The sequence below is a fragment of the Rhipicephalus microplus genome, chromosome X, assembly GCF_043290135.1.
Source record: "Rhipicephalus microplus isolate Deutch F79 chromosome X, USDA_Rmic, whole genome shotgun sequence".
Lineage (NCBI taxonomy): Eukaryota > Metazoa > Arthropoda > Arachnida > Ixodida > Ixodidae > Rhipicephalus > Rhipicephalus microplus.
The window spans coordinates 18,374,179-18,395,386 of NC_134710.1; the positions used below are offsets into that span (position 1 = coordinate 18,374,179).

At 39.9% G+C, this 21,208-nt stretch overlaps 1 protein-coding gene across 1 annotated transcript in view; it reads left to right on the top strand.

The window, feature by feature from the left end:
- The window catches only part of mgl (low-density lipoprotein receptor-related protein megalin), a 246,947-nt gene that overhangs the window by 199,729 nt on the left and 26,010 nt on the right, over window positions 1–21,208 (top strand). Inside the window, exons 40-57 of the mRNA XM_075881883.1 lie at window positions 2,421–2,649; window positions 2,738–2,866; window positions 2,945–3,100; window positions 3,178–3,412; window positions 3,506–3,673; window positions 6,497–6,618; window positions 6,802–6,912; window positions 7,009–7,137; window positions 7,343–7,468; window positions 7,551–7,667; window positions 7,749–8,037; window positions 13,422–13,645; window positions 14,379–14,654; window positions 16,827–17,336; window positions 17,422–17,680; window positions 17,765–17,893; window positions 18,498–18,674; window positions 18,754–18,980. Of these exons, the coding sequence (XP_075737998.1) occupies window positions 2,421–2,649; window positions 2,738–2,866; window positions 2,945–3,100; window positions 3,178–3,412; window positions 3,506–3,673; window positions 6,497–6,618; window positions 6,802–6,912; window positions 7,009–7,137; window positions 7,343–7,468; window positions 7,551–7,667; window positions 7,749–8,037; window positions 13,422–13,645; window positions 14,379–14,654; window positions 16,827–17,336; window positions 17,422–17,680; window positions 17,765–17,893; window positions 18,498–18,674; window positions 18,754–18,980 (3,613 nt within the window). The remainder of the gene's footprint in view (window positions 1–2,420; window positions 2,650–2,737; window positions 2,867–2,944; window positions 3,101–3,177; window positions 3,413–3,505; window positions 3,674–6,496; window positions 6,619–6,801; window positions 6,913–7,008; window positions 7,138–7,342; window positions 7,469–7,550; window positions 7,668–7,748; window positions 8,038–13,421; window positions 13,646–14,378; window positions 14,655–16,826; window positions 17,337–17,421; window positions 17,681–17,764; window positions 17,894–18,497; window positions 18,675–18,753; window positions 18,981–21,208) is intronic.

A 21,208-nucleotide genomic window follows, 5' to 3' on the forward strand; every position in this document is an offset into this window, starting at 1 on the left:
GCAAACAGAGGGCTTTTCAAGTATTTGTCATGAACTCTTGCTTATTTGGTTTGTACATACTTGTTCAACTCTTTTTTTTTTTTGTAGAATTTCTTTGACTTAATAAAACCAACAGAAAATGAAGCCAAGGAGAGTATAAAGGGTTATGATCTGTTGCCTTTGAACGATAATGTGGTAATTATGGTATAAATGCAAAGAAATTAAAGTGGATGAAAAGACAACTTGCTGCTGGCAGGGACCGAACCTGCAACGTTCAGGTGATGCTGCGTGTGATGCTCTACGAATTGAGCTACTGCAGCAGTAGCCTCAGAAATGCCCAATAAAATCGAATGAAGGATTAGCGTGGCTGTAACTCAAATGGTAGAACATCAAACGCATTATTCAAAGGTTGTAGGTTCATTAGCAACAATTATGACTCTAAACAGTGAGTCTATGAGTCCGATTGGTACTTAATAAATATGAGCTTTAGCTGAGCTGTCAAGTATTGGCCAAACAGCACTTAAAGAAAAAAGTTCAGGTCGCCGAAAAAAAGCAGTTAAATATCTAGAGGACATGTGTAATGGCTTTAACTTGCATTGGAAGTTGCATTGTAAGTGACATTGTGCAGTGGATCACATCTGCATCATTGGCAAGAGCACGCATTATAATGTGTGAAGGTTTGGTAATCCATTATATACTCTGTGTGGAAGTGCTTGGTAGTCTCTAGGGGGGACATAGATGCCAAAAATTTTTAACCTGATAGCATTAAAAAACTAATTTCGCAGATATTCCTGTGTCATTGTCGGCGTGGGTGTCGCTGATTGTGAGTGAAAAATCATCTCGTTGGGGACCGTGAAATTGAGAAAGGTCTAAATAAAATAAATTAAAAAAAAATCTGGTTTCAAGTGAGGATCGAACCCAGATTGTTTGCATGGCAAGCAGGTGTTCTGCCACACATCTGCCTTGAAATACAGTTAAAATAGCTTCCTCTTCTTAGAAATGCACTGGAAATAACATTCATTTTTTACAAACACACACATCCTGCTTATAGGCTTCACCATACAACGCGTAATATTGCAGTAATATTGCGTGGTACAAGCGCACATTGCCATTGAGCGTCATGAAATGTGATTACCGTAACGACTTCATGGCTTAAAGCGAACCACCCATTACAAAAGGCACACTTGTTAATGTGCATATTGCCTAATGACCATGTGAAGGGTGCATAGCAATGACGAAAAGATTGCACGCGCACAATTGCTCATGTTTTAAAGCATGCTACCCATTACACATGACAGCCATATGCAAAAGCATCACCGACACAAGCCACTTTCATATTTATCTATTACATTGTAGTAATCCACACTTAAACCTTCACGAGTAACATCCTGCATTTTTTAAAAAAAGTATGCACCAAGTGGTTGTAGTACACATTAGGGACAGGATATTGCTATCGCATTCAACTTTTAAAGGCAAAGTTCAGGTTCCACCAATTTATTCTTCGATTCTATATTTATTGAGATGAAGCTTGATTAATTTCTATATATGAGTGCATATTTTAAATTTGCAACTGTTTTTGTAGTATAAGATGTATTTTTTCTAAAATATCAAGCATTCTATGGGCTTTCTGGGAGCCATAGTTTGCCTAAACTGAGAGAGTTACAAAGTAATTAAGCACCCCAGAATGACCTGGGTTGAGTATGAAATGCAAGAAAACACGAATGAATGCCCTAAGCCCGTTTGAACAAAAGTTATAGTAAGTTGAACATTTGCTCATGATTCTATGTCAAGCTGGGATTTTAGTCACAACTATTCAACATACCACAATAGGCTTGGAACTTCAGTTTTCTTGCTCTCTGTGCTCATTCTAGATCATTCTGATAAGCTTTACTTTGTAACTCTCCCAGTTTTGATAAAGTATGTATCCCAAAATGGCTCATAGAATTTAAAAAATACCTACTGTGCTAGGAGAAAATTGCATGTTTGAAATCGGCACACAAACATATGTAAACTCGGTGAGTTTCATTCAAATTGATACAGAGCTTTTAAAAATGTTTAGGTGCAGTGTTCCCGCCTAATGATTGAGTAGGGATAAGAAATAAATCTTCATTAAGGTAGTCATCAGTTCAGTTTGAATATTATATAAGCTTCTCCTTTGGACTAGTGAACAATGTTGGGCCTCTTGGTATCTCATAACAAAAGGAAAAAACAGTGCTTAAAAGATAGGGACAAGTAAAGAATGACACATGATGCGCCTGTGTCGTTCTTTACTTGTACCCATCTTTTAAGTGCTGTTTTTAGTTTCGTTCTCCTCGGCACATTACAGCAGCTACTCTGCAACGAAAATTCTTATTTTTTTCAAATAAATTAGTTGCCTTGGAGTTAAATAGTATGTTAATGTTCATATTAATTAATTTTGCCTATTACAACTTTGTTTCCAGAAAGTTTCCTTCTCTGGCGGAAACCGGCAGTATGTCAGGAAAAACCTTCCAAACCCAATGGGTGTGGCTGTTTCCGGCCAGTATGTTTACTGGGCAGACAGGAACTTGCGGACCATTTACAAGGCTAGCAAGTTCCAAACAAACACTACGAGCCCGCCAGAGCCAGTGAAATCTGACTTGAACATGCTGCGAGACATTGTTGTTTTTGACAGCTCTAACCAGCCCCCTGGTAAGTGTTTTTCTTTGGTACCGTACCTCGAGCAAGCACACTATTTTTAAGACATTGTGATCACTATTCTTGCTTCTTGCCTTGCTAGCCTCATCACCCTGTTCAACAAGACCGTGTGACCAGCTCTGCTTCTCTATGCCGGAATCGTACAATGGCACAAAGTGGAAGTGTGGGTGTGCTTCTGGCGAGTTGGCAGATGATGGACGCAAGTGTGACAGTGAGTGGTTTATTTTTGTGAAATTTATCACTATGGGAACATTGATCATTTTAAACTGCATGATTCTGTTTACTGCAGTGTCTAAGGTCTTCCTAGTCTTCACCACCCGCCGGGAAATTCGAAGCCTCTTCATGGACCCACATAAGACAAGTGTGCCATTCCAGCCCCGAGGAAATCTGACCAATGTTGTCGGGCTTGACTTTGACTACGCAGACAAAAGGATGTATTTCACCCGTAAGTAGTCTGTAATTCACTTTTTCTGCATTGTTATGGAATGTGGAACTATGTTTTAAAATGCATTGCCTCTCCAGAAATTCGCCCGGATGGCAGCATTTCCTGGGTGAACCCAGACAAAATGGACATTCATGTTGTTTTGAACAAGACAATCAATCCAGAAGGTATTGCCTTCGATTGGACAGCAAAAAAGATCTACTGGACGGATTCTGCGAACAGGAGCATTTATGCCATGAACAGGGATGGCACCCAGTTAGTCATGATTGCCCATGTGGAAAGACCCAGGGCTATTGTGCTGGATCCTTGCCAAGGGTAGGCTTCCTTCTCACTTAACTCAGACTAGCATATGTTTCATGTGACACTGGCATGTTCTTGCATTTGACATGGTGCTCCTTACAAAATCAGATATATGTACTATACTGACTGGGGACGTTATGGAAACACTGGCAAAATATATCGTGCAACAATGGCTGGCAACAACAAGCAGGCGATTGTGGAACAGAACCTGACCCAGCCAAGTGGTCTTGCCTTGGACTATGATGATAAGAAGCTTTACTGGACTGATGCTCTAAGGTAAGTCAGCAGACATTTTGTGTTTTAGGAAAATGGCATGTGTATGTGTATGGTGTTCACTATCAAATGGATATGTGAGAGATGGCACACACTGCATAAAGGAAAGCTTTTTAATTTACGTGAGTGTGTGTTATTTGTAGGTATATAACTTATATCAAGTTTTACAAATTTTAGCCAGAATTTCTAAAATGTAAATGATGGTTCTGCATAGTATTCATGATTTATGCGCTGTATCAAACATTGACCATAAATAGTTGCTATTGGCCACTAGATCAAGTGAAGTCGCCGCCTCGCGGCAACTAGCTGAAGCACGCAAGTGTGGATTGCTCTGTGCATCGTCTGCTAGCCTCGTCGTGTTTCTATGTGCACGTACGTCATGCACGTTGTCAAAGGGTGGTTTGTTCAGTCATGTCAACGCGAGTGTGACTGCTTGTACGTATGCCTGAAATGGCATATGAAAGAATTTAGTCTTGCTCAGCTGCTAATGCATTGTGATAAGATAAGCGAGTGCAACTTTCCAGAGTTCTTTTTATTGTCGTCGTACTTTCTATACACCTGAATAATTTTACAGTGGGTTCCACTTTCTGCTTCAGGCACATTGTAAAATGCTTTTGGCATCCTCCAAGGCATGATGACTATTATGGTGCATGAGTGCAGCGTTTCAGTGACTTAGTTGTAAACAAAAATAAGGCTCTAGGTCACGCACTTACACACTGTTGGTAGGTGAACAACACCGGCACTGTAGTTTATTGGTCATGCGAGGAGCCTTAGATGTGTTTATCTGGCCATGGTACCATTACATAAGAATATTACTATCACATAAATTGTGACACTTTCATACTTGAGGTGTATTTAAAATGGAGTTGCCGTGCGCAATCGTGTGCTTAGATTTAAGACTGCTTTAAAGAGCCCAGGCATTCAAAATTAATTCAGACGGTATGCCCTACACTTAATGTACAATTTCACTGAAAATGAAATCTTCAAATCATATCAATCAAAATCAAACGAAAGACAGCAGTCATTTTTAATCTGAAAAAACAAAACAAAAACTTGCTAGTTCCATAAAATAACAAGACCTTTGTTGCAACACTGTCATGCACATAATCTATCTATGAAAGCTTTCTGCTGAACTCTTACAAGGTTTTGTATATCTACTGGTGCAAGAATATTTCTGCATACATGGTAAATGCAATGTAGTGCAAAGCGCTATCAGCGACTGAGCTTTGACTTGTCGACTGTGTCATATTTTATGGTGAACATAATGAGAAAAAAATGCCTATAAGTGCAAACGCTGGCACTGAACCCATCGCACAGATATGCGGGGTTTTTACGATTTTTTTCTCTTCTTTCTTTTTTGCTGTATGCAGATGAGAAAGAAGTAAATAAATAGTTCAGTCATGCTACAGCAAAGCGTATCAGTCGGAACACAAGCTAAACACTGACAAACAACACAGCAAGAGTGATTTAATGTGGAAAAGTGCAGACAGTCATCCAGAACGAGCATCTTTTTGAAAGGCAGAATGCGCTTTACTCGCTGGGTATGGTAACGTTGCATAGGCTTCATGTACTGATTCAGTAAAAAGGAGCATAGATATTACCAGTAAACTCACGGTCAACGTATTTTACTTGCTGACAATCTGCTCAGACTGCACGCAACAAAGGGTCTTTGCGTGTATCTGTATGTGCACCGCTGGCCGCGTATCCACACTTCCGCGGAGACGGTGCTGCCACCTTTAGCCCGATCTCGCCTGGAATATCAACATGTGCATGAAAGCAGTCCATAATAAACTTTCAACCACCACTTTGCAATATGTAGGCATTACATGAAGCTTTGTAAAACTTTTTTTAATTTAGAAATTGTAGATGATGTTATAGCTTGAAATTTTATGCATATGTGTATAAAATTTGTTTTGTGTATTATGTACATGAACAGGTTTGAAGCTTTGTTTGTTCAACTTGCAATTGTTTTTCATTGAGCAAAACTCCTTTGTTCCCACAAAATTTGTGAGTTTAAAGTTGGCTGCTCTTCTGTTATATAGGTACTGTAAAATAACCGGTCATGAGAACTGGTCATAATAATTTCAATGAGAACATTTAGCTGTCTTTTTGAGAGGGGAAAGTGTTATCACTATGCGTAGTGAGCACTTACTTTATGAACGTGTGAAGCAGTCAATACGTCTGCAATAATTTACAATGAGTGCTTTACCAAAAGTAATATCTTCAAGGTGCTGTTACTTGGTGATGTTTAGTTTCATTAATTTATTTTAAAACATTAATAAAGGCTAGGGTTACATCTTGTTTAACAATTTTCTATGCTATACACATATGCTTTTGCAGATAGTTTTTCACTTTATTCATATTCAGTATGCATTTGAAATTTTCATTATTTGTATATGTTTAATTAAAACTTGTTTTGAGTATGCAGTACAAGCAAGAAATGCAGATACTGCTCCGGTCTCACAGTTTGTTGCTAACTTGAACAGCTTTCCACTATTAGGATGACACTTCTGCGGTCACGCCTTATCACTAGTTGCGGCCAGTTGCCTACTGCCAGAGTGATGAACCATAGAATTAATGGCTTGCTGTATATGTGCTGTTTCTCAGGAAATAAATGTGTGAGGAACAGTATCAACCAAAGAATCATGTCTACAAAATGGCACACACTTCATAAAAGGCACGGCTCTTGCGTTTTAAAGTTCCAGTCTGAAAATTTTTTTCTAGCAAATGGCCATTAAATCCTAGGCTGTGAGGTTTTTCTGAAAGCAGATCCAGTCATTCACAGTTCAATGCTCAATGTTGGTAATTTTAATTGTTTGTTTACAGGGAGAAGATTGAACGTTCTGACTTAGATGGAAAGAACAGAGAGACTCTAGTGTCTGCAACAATCTACCCATTTGCTATCACAGTTTATGAGAACTACATCTACTGGACTGACTTACAGCTACGTAAGTTCTTTACTCTTGACCTCGTGTTCATGGGCTACGCTCATATACAAGCTGTGTGGTTAGACTTATGTCCTGCTTGCTGATGTGGCACATATTGCAGTGAACTTATGCCGTTGCCGCACGAGTGAAGAAAAAAATGCTTCCATCAGTTCTTTTAGTTACTAATGTTTACTGTTGCTGCAGGTGGTGTATATCGTGCTGAAAAGCACACTGGGGCTGGTATGATTGAAATGGTAAAAAGGCTTGAAGAATCTCCACGTGATATTCATATTTACTCTCCAGACCGACAAAAATGTAAGTCTTGTGTACTCTCATATGGCCCTTACTAGGTGTGCTCAACTTACCGGGCAATAATAATGGCATTTTGTTTGATTGGTTTTTGCTTTGTAGGTGACAAGAATCCATGTAGTTTACAGAATGGAGGTTGTGCTCATTCTTGTCACCAAGCTCCCAATGGAACTATTGAATGCCTCTGCAACTCAACATTTAAGGTTGCAAATGAAGGAAGGATGTGTGTTCGTAAGTATTTGTGGCAGCTAATAATGCTTGCCGCTCGTTCATAATGCCAATTAATGCTGTTCTGCTTTAGCTATCACAACTTAAAATTTGTGGCAAAAACCTTAAGCTTGTTTTCTCAAATTGGTTACTAGTAATATTTCACTTAGGTGATCAGCTGTTGGTTGTAATGAACATTACACATTTGTAATTTTTTTGTCTGTTCCAGCTGAAAATGTTTCTTGCGATGACACAAAATTCGCATGTGGTAATGGCAAATGCATTCCGCGACTGTGGGCTTGTGATGGAGATGATGACTGTGGAGACAATACTGATGAAGACAAGTCATTCTGCGGTAAGTTTACTACAAGGCATGCATACATCTTGAAAAAAAGAGATTGCTTATTCACTCTATTTTTTTTTACCCATATCAACAGCCCAGCACACATGTGGACCAACAGAGTTCAGGTGTGGAAACGGCCGATGTATTTTCAAAACATGGAAGTGTGATCACGAAAACGATTGTGGGGACAGCACAGATGAGGAAGGCTGTGGTAAGCTGGCATTCCGATTTTTTACGCATGTGATTTCTAGGCCTGCTATTTTGCATTTCTGAAAAAACTGCCATCTTGCAGAATACCCACCATGCCCTGATGGCGAGTTCACATGTGCCAACTTCCGTTGCATCCCAAAAACTCAACTGTGCAATGGTGTAAATGACTGCAAGGACAACAAAACTTCAGATGAAAGCCACGCGAACTGTCCAAATAATCGCACCTGCCCTGGAAACCACTTGAAGTGTGAGACAACCAACATTTGTGTAGAGCCTTACTGGCTCTGTGATGGTGATAATGACTGTGGGGATAATTCTGACGAGGTAGCCTTGCTTTGCTCACAGAGGACCTGCCCTCCCAATAGCTTCAGGTAAGTTTTATGCTTGCATGTTACTTCTGCATGTGTGTCTTGGACAAGTTATTTTCTCTGATATCTACATATACAACTGCTATAAGGGCTTGAGTTAAAGGGACACTAAAGGCAACTATTAAGTTGATGTTGATTATTTAAATAGTGCTCCAGAAACCTTGTAGTGCTACTTCTGTGCCAAGGAAGGGTATATTTTGAAATAAAATCACTATTTAGTGGTCCCCATTGGCTTAGCGCACTTCAAATTACCCACCTAAAGAAGCTGACCGACCGGACCCACTCACATCACTGTTGCTGGGCACAACGTTGCCCGGCTTTACTGCACTAGTAGCAGCAGACCAAAAGCAGCGGGAGCTACAGCAGCAACAACGGCCATTGATCAATTTCTCGCCATTGGCTTCGAGATGGCAGGCATTTTTGTTTCGACTAAGCCCCGCTAGATGGCAGCACCTGTTTCGTGTAACCATTCGAAAAATGAATTTTTGAACCACTCGCGCCATTCGCCATAGTAACGTCTGGCGGTTCTTTTTTCCATGAATCAAACAGAAACAAACAAAACAAGCAGCATTCCATTGCGTCTCTTGATGCACAGAAATCTCTTCATTTAGTGCAGTTAGATCGATTACCAGTGATTAATTGTACGTGGTCCGTCTGATGTCATCGGAATCATTTTGAAAATGTCCTACTGCGGCGCTTGTGTTCTTGTGCATTTACATTAATTTCTTGGTAAGTAGGGCACTGTTTGTGATGATATTGTTATTTTAGATGTCATACATTGAGCTATCACTTTGATGTAGATTGTTGATTGACTTTAGTGTCCCTTCAAGGCTAGATGCTACTCGAAAAGTGCAAATTTTTTTCCAAAATGACATTTTTTTATTTTTACTTGCTTGAAGGTTCTCTACTTTCATGACAAAAGAAATCAAGGCTGTAATTAAACTTGAAGTACGTATAAATCGATATTAAAGATCACAGGGTGGCTATTCGTAAATAAAGAACTCATTGTCTAAAGTCCCCTCGGAATTTTCACCTGGCTGCTTGCCATTGCATTTGGCATGAGGAGTTCACCAAAGACACATGCTCAAAATGACAATGATTACCAAGCTATCGTAATGGAATAAATTATTATAAAATAAATATCTTTGCCAAATAGATGAGCTTTCATTTTTACATTTAAAATGTGTTTTTTTTTGAAATGCAATTTAGGGCAACTTATTGAGTTTGGGCGTCATGTTTTTGGTACCTCTTACGGCTAAATTGAGATAAAATTTTTCACACACATTCCTCAACTTGTGAACACTGCAATTATCTCCTTTAAAATCTTACATCAAACATGTAATTATCATGAAATTAAAGTAAGCAATCAGTACGGGCTTAGAATTTGAAGACTTCTCACATAAAAATTTTTATTGTTCATTACAATGTCATACCCAGACTTTCTTAAATATTTGCATTCTACGGTTAATGTTGAGCAAAATGAACCGTTAATGGCAAATAATCATGAAATTTTAGTGGAAAAAAAGTGTATTCAAAAAGAGCCATATTTTACACTTTGTCATAGTACAAAGTGAAAACTATGCTACTTACTATAAAAATAATTACATATTTGAAGTTGTCATAAAAACTTCTGTAAACAGTGAAAATTTTATTGCCGTAAGCTACAGATTAAAGAGACTTTTTTTCCTAGTAGCATGGGAGATGCTATTCGATAAAAAATGCGAGTAAAAAAAGACAACTTTTTTCAAAATTACATAATTTTAATTTTTATTTGCTTTGACAAATAGTTTCTCTACTTTCGTGACAAAAAAAAAACAAACTAAAGATTGCACTTAAACTTGAAGTAGGTTAAAATCTCTTTTAAATGTGGTTAGTAAAAACTAACAAGAGCTCATTGTCTAGAGCACGGAGAAAGAAGTATTTGAGGAGTAGAAACTCCCAGGCTGCACCAATGCTCGGCAGATTACGCTTTCAGCGCGTTACCGACTTTTACATGCGCTCCTATAGACACGACGCATAAAAGTCTTGATAGTACCTCGTACACTGCAAAATTTTTTAAATTTTTGTGTGTAACATGAATAACTAGATGTGACAGATATTTCAGCCGCAGTTACTAACTGATACTGCCAGAATTACGGCCACAAAGCGCTTGAAACGAGCTGCTAGTAATGGCCCTGAAGCAGATGACGCCTGCCGCATGCATGTGCCTCTCGCTCCTGCTTGCATGTTGTGGCCGCGTATGCATGGGTGGCCTTGGGAGGGAAAGTTCCCCACAAGCTGACGCGAATTCATTTTCGATATGCCGGCTTTTTGTCTCTTTAGCGCCCTCAGTGGCTGCAGTGTGCTGCGCCGGCGGCACTGACTGTTTGCGCACGCTTTTCACACCGCAACCAAAGAGAGCGCTTTGCAGGATTTGAGCAATGTTTCTTCAAGATGGGGTAGAAATGTGCTGTGCAAAGCTGCAACAGTAGTTTCTATCCTGCAAGGAGAAGGTAATTCTATTGAAAGTTCCTAGTGACCCGGCGAGGTTGATAATGTGGGCTCGCAGCATACCTAGGAAATATCGCGAGCTGACGCCTCGTGACTACGTTTGTGAGAAGCACTTCTCGAACGGCGAATCTTCTACGCCATGTTACATGACATATATACATGTTACATGACATGTTACATGACATGTTACATGACACTGCATGATCGACATTAATATAGTTTTTTTTTTTCTTTTTTGAAGCAGCTTCGTGCAGTGTTGTAGCTCTGTGGTCGAACAGCTGCATGCCATGAAGAATGCCTGGGCGCGATTCCTACCTAGTATCGAAGATATTTACATCTCTCTCAACTTCACGTCATGCACAACACTTATTTTTTTTTCCCAACCAAGGACGCCGACACTGGTCTTTCTGAGCCGGCGAGGATGCACAGAAGCACACTCAGTTAAGCGTGAGGCGCAAACGGTGAATCGAAAGGAAGTGGCCTCCTCAAAAATTCTTGCTCCGTGGTCTGGTCTCCTAGAAATGGTCACCTGGCTGCTTGCCATAGCATTTTATGTGAGGAGGACACTGAAGCCACATGATCAAAATAACCATAATTGCCAAGCTGTCATGATGGAAAAAATCGTCTTAAAGAAACATATCTTTTTCACATAGATGAGCTTTTCACATAGACTGCTGTCTGCTCTGACAACCCCAAGGCAGCGTGCCAGTCTCTGTGCACGGAGTGTACTATACTTTTGAAATGCGTTTTTCACAAGTTTCATTTTTCGGCGACTTCTTGAGTTTAGGCATCATGTTCTTGGTATTTCTGATAACCCAATCAGGATGAAATTTTGCCTGCATATTCCTTGACATCTGAATGGTGCAAGTAGTATCTCCTTTAAAACTTGATATCACCTGTATAAGTATTGCGAACCTAAATTGAACAGTTAGTATAGGCTGAGAATTTTAAGAATTCTCACATTATAAATTTTCTTGTCTATTAAAATGTCGTTATGCTCTTTCTTGATAGTTATTTGCATTCTACAGTTAATGTAGAGAAGCCATTATTAGTTGAGAAAACCATAAATGTTTAGTGGCGTAAGAAGTTTATCCAAAACAAACTATACTTTACACATTGTCATTGCACAAAACGAACATTGTACAACTTACTGCAAAACTCGCTACACATTTGAAATCTGTACAAAAGCCTATATATATATACAGCAAAAATTTCATTGCCCTAGGCTACAACTTAATGAAACTTTTATTTGGAATCTCATCTCCCCTTAAGTGTAAAGCCACTTGTGTGTAGAGGCCATCCCATGGCAATATAGAAAAATGCTTTCTCATTCGAGAACATCTAGATCTTTTCCAGATTGCATTGGTGGGCTAGTTATTGGATTCTAACAAATCTTTTTGTCATGCCCTCCTATGTTCAAAAGACAGCAGAAATAAAGGGTGCCCCACTAACTTACTGGTTTTTGGCACTTCACAAATAAAATTCCGTGCCACTTTCATTTGTAGCCAAACACATTGAATATTGGCAATATTTCTGTATTACTCATTCAAGATGATGCTGTCACAAAATAATTCTTATAATTGCCAGCACATTTACTAAATGCAAATTTGCAAGTTTGGAAACTTTTATTAGTGTACAGGGTGAGAGTTCAGAATAGGCAACCAGACTGTAAAATCTGTACAAGAGTAATTAGATTCAAGTCAGTTGCTAAGAGGGTTGCCTACTCATGCAAAGGAAATTTACTGAAGACTAAGGATTGGCTGGAGGGCATGTGGAAAGCGTTCTCAAGTTGGTGGCTGGGAATTAACCACTGTCTCGAAAATGAAGTGTCTGATCGTCGCATTTCGGCATTGCTAACATACACAACATCAATTTGGAGGATTACAAAGAAACTCAAGATGAAGCGAAGGCCTATGCAGCATGCAATGAAGTGGGAAATTATATGTGTAACACTACGATATTGGAAGATGGTTTAATGAGCCAAAGAACAAACAGGAGTGGCCAATATCCTTGTTGATTAAAAAACAATATACACTGTGTGGACCTGAGGTCATTGACTAATACATAGGATAGATAAGTGGTGATGAGCTAAAGAGATAGAGTGGATACTAAGGAGTGGGAACACTGCCAAATACTGCAGAGGATTAGGTGCAGGTATGAAATTTTAAAAACTTGCTGGCACAAAATGGAATTGTCTTGCAAAGGACAGGGTATATTCGAGATCACTACTAAAGGCCTTCGTTCTGCAAGTGAATGATGACAGCTTTTGATGCCGGAAAGCTTGGAATTAACTCTCAGAATATTTGCAACAGAGTTTTTTGTTTGGTGGTCTTCTTTCCTTTTTTATAATTTTAGCAGTTCAGAACTAGAAAGTGGGTTTCCTTTGCTTGTCTGTCTCTGCATCCTTTTATTTGCATTATTGTTGTTGGGCCATTTATTATATTTTGTCGTTAGGTTCATTCCAATCTATTAACCTCATTTTTAGCTACACTCATATTATAACCAAACAAGAATAAAACTTTGCCTACCACCACTGCTGATAAACTCGCTCGGTTGTGCCGGTATACAATTAGGAGCTCTTCACATCAACCTCTAAGTCACTGTGTAACATTGATGCTCAGGGATTTTTGGGGGGTGTTGTGTGCACTGTGCTTACACAGGAAAGTGGCATTTGTGCAAGCATGGTATTTTAGAGGCTATTTTGCCTGGCTACAAGTAATACTCTAGCATGTGACAACAGGGTTCACATTACACAACGTTATCAGCTGATATTCAAAATTTTATGTGTTTTGGGCCCATGGTGGCATGCATGTCTGTAAATGTGTGCTTGTGTGGGCTGAATATGTTTTGTATTGGGTAATTTAACAACCTTGGTTGCATTCACATCTCAACTGCAGGTGCCCCAATCACCGTTGTATTCCGGCAACATGGCACTGTGATGGAGATGATGATTGTGGTGATGGTGCTGATGAACCGGAAGATTACTGCAAGAGCGAAAAGCGAACTTGTTTTGGGGACCTGTTTACCTGCGACAATGGAAACTGTGTCCCAAGGATATACATATGTGATGGTGACAATGACTGTCTAGATAACTCTGATGAAGATGCCCGCCATCAGTGCGGTAAGCTTTGCTTTGTTAGGGCAGCACCTCTAACTTTCAAGTTCTGAGCTATTTTTTTGAAATTAGCTTTTTTGTGGCAGCATATAGCTTTTATATTGATGCATTTCTTGCTTTTGAAAACAAATTCAAGTATTTGCCAAATTATGTGATATGCAGTTCAGAAAGTCATGATGTCTTTTTTTTCTGATTATACAGCAGGAAAAATGGCAAGCGCACATGTTGTATTTAGCGCAAAATAATATATGCCATTTTATCATAGATATAGCAAAACCTCATTAAACAGAGGCTGGCTAAAATAAGGTATTGGAAGTAACAAAGTGATTGTAATTAAACTAGAAACTCTGAGAAAAATGTACTTTAAATCTCACTTTAAAATTAGGCAATTAAAATTGGCCATTTGGGACGCACTTCCAATGCCAGACTTGGCTATTCTTATGAAGTCATCGGTGCAGCCTGCTTGCTAAGGATGATGACCTCCATTCTTTGCAACAAGGTTGTTGGCGGCACTGTTGCATGTTTGTTATGCTATATCTTACTCAGGTGTGTGTGTGTATGCTTGTGTGCGTGCATGTGTGTGTGTGTGTTTGTGTGTGGATACAGCTAAAACATCAATTAGATTCACTTCGTGTTAGCTTTTTGTTACTAATGCACTACTAACTCGTGTTGAATAATGTTGAAGAAGATAGCAAATTGTACTTGTATATCTTTTATAATTTTGTTTGCTATTTTACAGATACCCGTGAATGTGATCCCGAACGTGAATTCAAATGCACTCAGAATAAACAGTGGGGACGTGCTACTTGCATTCCAAAGCGTTGGGTTTGTGATGGTGACCCTGACTGTGTAGATGGTGCTGATGAGAACACAACTGCACACAACTGTCCGGCACTAGAGCCTTGTGACCCTGAAAAGCAGTACCAGTGCAAAAACCAACGTTGCATAAACAAGGACTGGGTGTGTGATCATGACAATGACTGTGGGGATGGCTCCGATGAACCTCGCAATTGTAGTAAGTGCTCGTGCTTCTTTTATATCAGAAATTTTTATGTAGCTTGATGAGACAAACACATCTTAGTTTATTCAGGTGTGTATTCTACCCACGAGTAAACTTATTGTATGACCTGCAAAAAGGAATTTAGGAATCTGGAGTTGTATTGGGGAATGCAACAAGTTCAAATTACTATAATGCATTGTGTTTTCAAGGACTTGATACACCTGGTCAGTTTAGAATTGGGGAGCTGGCTAGTTGGTACGAATTAATTCTAAAAGAGACGGGGGCACGCAAACCCAGACACATGAAGGAAGTCAAGACACGACGAAGTGGTCAGTCCTTCGTCCAATTTTGTAGGCATATAGAGCATGTTGTAAACAACTAAGGACATTGTAAACAGATAAGAACATTGTAAACTGTAGTAGAACCGAAAGGTGGGGGAGTTGGAACCTATTCATCATGGGTAGCACACAAAATGAAAACACACAAGAGAAGGAAGCGAGACAAGTGCTGGACCCAGCGCTCCCCAACTTGTTAGCTGTATAACCTTCTCAACAGTGACACCAATATCAGTCCTGATGTAATACATGTAATGAATGATCTGCATGTGTGTGGGTTGCAAAACATTGTTCTGGCTCTTATTTTGATGATGACTTTGCAATACGTTGTTTGGTGGTGCATGCTTGATATCAGTAGCAGCGCAGTGCCTATTCACATTACAAGGGAATCCATAGAGTGGATTGGTTTATATTAGATGTACAGTGTAACCTTGTCGTACTTTCTTATTAAGCACCAAAATGTTGATTCAGCCAAAACTTTCTACACCATTGTGTATTTTACGTAGCTTTTAAAAGATAACTCTGAATTGCAATCATCACATTTTGGAGCTTGCCACACAGGCAACCACCTTTACTTTTATTTTGGAAGTTTCAGCAGCAAAGTGGCTTCTGTGCCACTAGCCCATAGCCACTGACCAACTTGTGTTTTCTGTAACAGACTGTCCTTGCCTTTTTTTTTATGGTGCTGTGTCCAATAGTAATAATTCTACTTGTTTATGATTGATGTATTTTTGTGTAAACATGTTCTATGTTGAATAATGAGTCCAGAAAATTCTGTAGAAAGAATTAATTCTCGGGCCTGTTTTAAAGGTAGTGCAAGAGAGCACAACTTAAGAATATAAAAAGTTTTACATATCTCTTAACTTAGATTTTCTTAAGCACAATCCAATATATTCAATTTGGCTGTTCTAACCTCTGCTAGGAAGCTGATGTTTCTTGTTTTGGAGGTGCACTTGATGTTAAAGTTTTTTTGCCATAATGTACATTGTAAACTTCTCAAGCATCTTCTTTTAAAGGACCTGGCAACACTTTTTGCACATGCTCAGAAAATACTGCAGATTGGTAGTAGAAGCTCCTGTGAACATGAAAGCCAAATATTACAGCACTGAGCAGGGCATGCCATTTACCATTACGTTTCAAAGACACCTAAAACTTGTTGGCCTTTTCTCGGCAAATTATGTCATTGATGGGCCCTACTGCATCATCGGAGAGGAGGACATGGCCATTCGTTAGAATTCTTGTGCTGCATTGTTATCATGACTGCTAAGGGGTGCCATCGCACGCTGGCCTCATGTTTTGTAGTGGGCTAGAATTACAAAGTGATGATACTAGTGTGCTGATGGTCTCGGTAAAGGTGAGCTTATGCGTTCAAAAAAAGAGAGAGAGAGAGTGCTCATGGTCATGACGGGCACTAACCTAGCTTCTTGGCCCTTTGTGTAGCCCCACCTCCCTCTTGTGCAGCTTTAAGCACACTTGTCAAGACAAAAGAATAGAAAAAGCACCTAAAGTTTAAGTGAAATTTCTGTGAGTTGACTCGTACTAGATGGATTTGGAACATTTTTGCAGCAATCGATTCATGGGGAAATAAATTCTGATAGTGAAATCATTCGATGACTACTTAGAAAAATGTTGTGAGCCCCATTAGTTTATCTTGTTCTTCAAATTAAGCTCATTGTTCTGCTTTGAACCAGCTTCAATGAGTAAGCTTTAGGTTGTTCCTTGAAAGGCTTATTATGTTTTCAATAAACATGCACTTGAATAAGGCTGCTAAATAAAGAGTAAAGCCTGGCATTTTAACTTTTCACAGCATATTTATCCTCGTCATGTTATAATTATTACTTTGTTCTTTCAGCATTCCGAAACTGCTCGTCTGAAGAATTCACATGCCGCAATGCGAAATGCATCCGTAAGTCCTACCACTGTGATGGTGAAGATGACTGTGGTGACGGCAGTGATGAACTAGAAAAAGACTGCAAGAAAGAAGAGACAACTTGCTCGGGGGCACAGTTTCGATGCAAAAGTGGACAGTGCATTCCGTACGAACGTGTATGCAACAAGCAGCAGGACTGTTCTGATGGCTCCGATGAACCTGCACACTGCAATGTCGATGAATGTGCGAAGGTGGAGCTTAATCAATGTGAACACAAATGTGTCAACACACTAACTAGTTTCTACTGCGAGTGCAATGAGGGTTATGAGTTGCTCAAGGATGGCAAGGCTTGTGCTGATATCAACGAATGTCAAGTCAAACCTTCAGTATGCAGTCAGTACTGTGTAAACAGCCCGGGCTCTTACTTCTGCAAATGCAACCAAACCTACTACGATCGTGAATTTGATGGCCGCACATGCAAGCGAAAAGATGGTAAGGTTTAGCTGTTTCGTTTGAGGATCACTTTTTTTATTATTGTCAGCCCTGACACAAGTTTTCGTTTCTTTAATCATTCCAGACATTGTGCCCTGGCTGATCTTCAGTAATCGCTACTACCTGAGAAACACTAGTCTTGACGGCAGCTTGTATAACTTGGTGAAAATGAATTTGCGCAATGTTGTAGCCATTGACTTTGACATTAGAGAAGGAAGAATTTACTTTGCTGATGTTGGAAACAAGACAATTCAGAGAATTTATACAAATGGCTCTGGAGAACAAGTATTGGTACGACATGATGTTCATGGCCTAGAAGGTCTGGCTGTTGACTGGATCGGAAGGTAAATTTACTGTCATGTGATCTTTACCTTTTGTGCAAATCCAATGCTTAAATCTAATGCTTTGTTGCCTTTTTCCTTGTTTAGGAAAATGTATTGGCTGGATCGAACAAGCAAGCAAATGTATGTGTCAGAGTTGGATGGTACCAGCAGGAAAACTATATTGCCAAAGGGCATTTCAGACCCTAGAGCTGTTGCTGTGCATCCTGGCATTGGGTATGAAACCTAGTGTTTAGTTGTTGTTTCAGATACTATATGAATATGTATGCATTGGGTGCATTCACTGGAGACTGTGGCAACTAAATCATGTTGTTTGTACAGTCTAACATGAACATGAAGGCTATTAAGCATCTTAGTATATTTCCAAGCTGCCTTGACCATTTAACTGCTTAATTCCAATAACTTGAGACCAGTTGATTCAACATATTTTAACTTGAGCATGCCTGAAAAGCCAGTAAAGTATCAGTGCTTCTTTTAAATATTCTAAATCATTTTTGCATGTACTTTCTTGGCCAAATTAACAGAAGGTAATTGTAAAAGTAAATACAATGTAGTGCACCTATAAAATATAAGGATTTAGTATATATGCACCACTAATTAAGTTAAACTAAATAATACTGCTTCTATTTGCACAATTTTTTCACATTCTCTTGGGCAGTTGTACTGAGAGAGGAAAAGGTATTTGAGTACATCTGTGATTTGTGCATTGATTGTAATGCAGCCAGACATAGGTTACTGCTTACATTAACTTTGGGAGAGAGCAACTGCCTTGTGTGTGAACTGGAGCTAAAGAATTGTAATGTTATTGTTGTGTTTTCAGGTATCTGTTCTTTACTGATTGGGGCCACCATGCTTTCATTGGGCGCATGGGTTTGGATGGAACAAACTTTACTCGCATCGTGTTGTATGAAAACAAACTCGTCTGGCCAAATGCCCTGACAATTGATTACTTCAGTGACAAACTCTTCTGGGCAGATGCACACCTTGATTACATTGAGTGAGTGGCCAGGCTTCATTTCTCCTGTCTCTGTGGAACATCTTGCAGATATACTGATGAAGCACTCTCCTTCTGACAGGTTTTCCGACTTGGATGGCAAAAACCGACATACAGTGCTACAAGGACGCACCGTTCCGCATGTTTTCGCCCTGACTGTATTTGACGACTGGCTTTTCTGGACAGATTGGAACATGAAGGGAGTTTACAGGGCCCACAAGTTCACTGGGGAAAAGCTACAAGTTTTGCGAAACACATCACATCGCCCTTATGACATTCATGTTTACCACCCACTGCGCCAGTTGCCTTGTGAGTATCCAACGCTAAACTTCCCTGCTTCCTTGTTTATTGAATTGCAAGCTCTATATGTACACCAATAATAGTAAGGGAAGGTTAAGTACACTGTCATCATTATTGCTGTAAATAATACATTATTACATCAAAAATATGTGTTGCACTTTATATAAATTATAGACAACATTGAAAAACTGAAGAGAGCTGTCAAAATAAAGCCTGAAAAATCTGTTTTTAGAAATAAGAAAACTTGGCTTCTGAGGGCCTTCTTAGTGAGGCCTGATGTGTCTCTATGTAAAAAATAGATAGAATACTAAATTACCAAAGTGAAATACAGTGCTAGTGTGTGATGGAGATGCAGGTACAATCGTTCAGCCAGCATGGGAATTACATGTAGTCTATGAATGGGTCTAAGCGTCATTTTTATGGCTTCGAACATCTTTGCAATTTAGTTAGTTTATCGTCTTCAACGAAACGTGTTACGAATGCAATGATCCTTAGTGTTTATGTATATTTGTAGCGCTTTTTTTTTTCTTTTCTTATTCCCCCCCCCTCTTTTTTTCGTTTTAAAGCACAGCTGTTTAGGGTTCAGGTTCAGCCTGCAATGCTCAAAAAAACTTGCCCAGCCGTGTCTTGCCTCTTTGCCTTGTTGAGAGAACGAAAGTACAGCCTAGTCTAGAGTGCTTAGCCTCTATGGTGTGGGCAATTTATGGTATGGGCTGTGTTCCATTTCTAGACAGCATTGTAGACTGAGCTCAGAAGACAGCATTGAGCCCATGTTGTCCAAAAAATAAAACACGTCTGGACAACTTCTACGTGATGAGACGCCATCCCGCGTAGAGAAAAGAAAGCTAAGATAAACAAATGTTACTGTTATTTTCGTTAGCTCCTTTCTTGTTCAAATTTAAGAAAAGCTGAACGTCACTAATATTCAGCATTTGGAGAAGCGTCTACTTGTGTGCAGACGACCATTTTTGTGAGATCCACGCTATCAGAGCAATTCGCTGAGCTGGCATTTTATTTGGACAGCAAAGTAGTCTGCATCGTTTTTGTCTACGATGTCGTCTTGAAGCTGTCTGTTTTGCTAGCTACGTGATAATTGTAATGGTACTTGAGATGGCCACCGTCCACTTAGCTCTCTATTTAGCCGTCTACGGTGAGTATTGGAACACACCCATGATATAGCAAGAGGGTCAGCAGTGATGTGAGCATGAAGAGGAGGGAAAGGAAGAGGGGAGTAAAGCATAAAGTGGCCTTGTATAGTATAGTGTAGCAAGAGAGAGTAAAAGGAAAGTGATGGTGAGAAGGCAAAGCATACTACAGCTATGTGGATGCGCAAAGTATACAAGGCGGTGGGAAAGAAAGTGAGGGTGAGGAGGAAGGACAGGATGAAGCACAGCATGGTCTTGTATATGGTATTGTATAAGGTGGAGGACCAACTCTACTGTTTCTTCAGTGTTCGCACCACTATTGCATAGTTGCTCCAGTTTTTTTGTTCTATGCCGTAGGAAAATACTAGTCTTGTTTTGAAATTTAAGCCGGTAAAGACAAACCCATCTTAGGAAACAAAGTGAGAAGAATTTCATGGGCCACAGGCTCAAAGGTTACACAAATTCATTCCCATTGTGTCTAAAGCCTCATTCACACCGAAGGCGGCGCGGCGAAGCAGCGAAGCGGGATTTCCGAAGCGGCGAGGCGGCGAGTGCGTGAACCTGTTCAGACCACAGGCCTTCTTCGTCTGGCCGCGCGGCAGAAGAGGCGGGCATCTCGCAATTTTGTGCACGTGCCGCTGTGACGTGTTAGTGCTTCTCCAAACCGTACACCCGTGCCACCATCGTGCCTCCGCTGTGTGGCGTTCTGATTGGCTGCGGCAAAACAGCGAGCCTCGGTAGGCGGCAAAATATTGCTCCGAGAGCAATCGGCCTTGCCGCCTCATTTTTCTCTCGCTTTCGCCGCCTGGAGAAGAGGTTTTTGCCACTTCCTGCATTGCCACCTCGCTGCTTTGGCCACCCCGCCTTCGGTGTGAACAAGCCTTAAGTGATCACACCACCAAAATCTCCTTCAACAATTTTAGTATGAGACCCTGTGGTCTACTGTACCCATGACTTCTGTTGTAAAGCTACCTTTGGGCAAAAATTTTTTGTTACAATAATAAATAGTCTGCCAGTAATTACAAGTTGGTCAAAATCCTGAGATGCCCAGCAGTTCACCTGCCTCTTCAAGTTCCTTTTAAGAGTAACTTT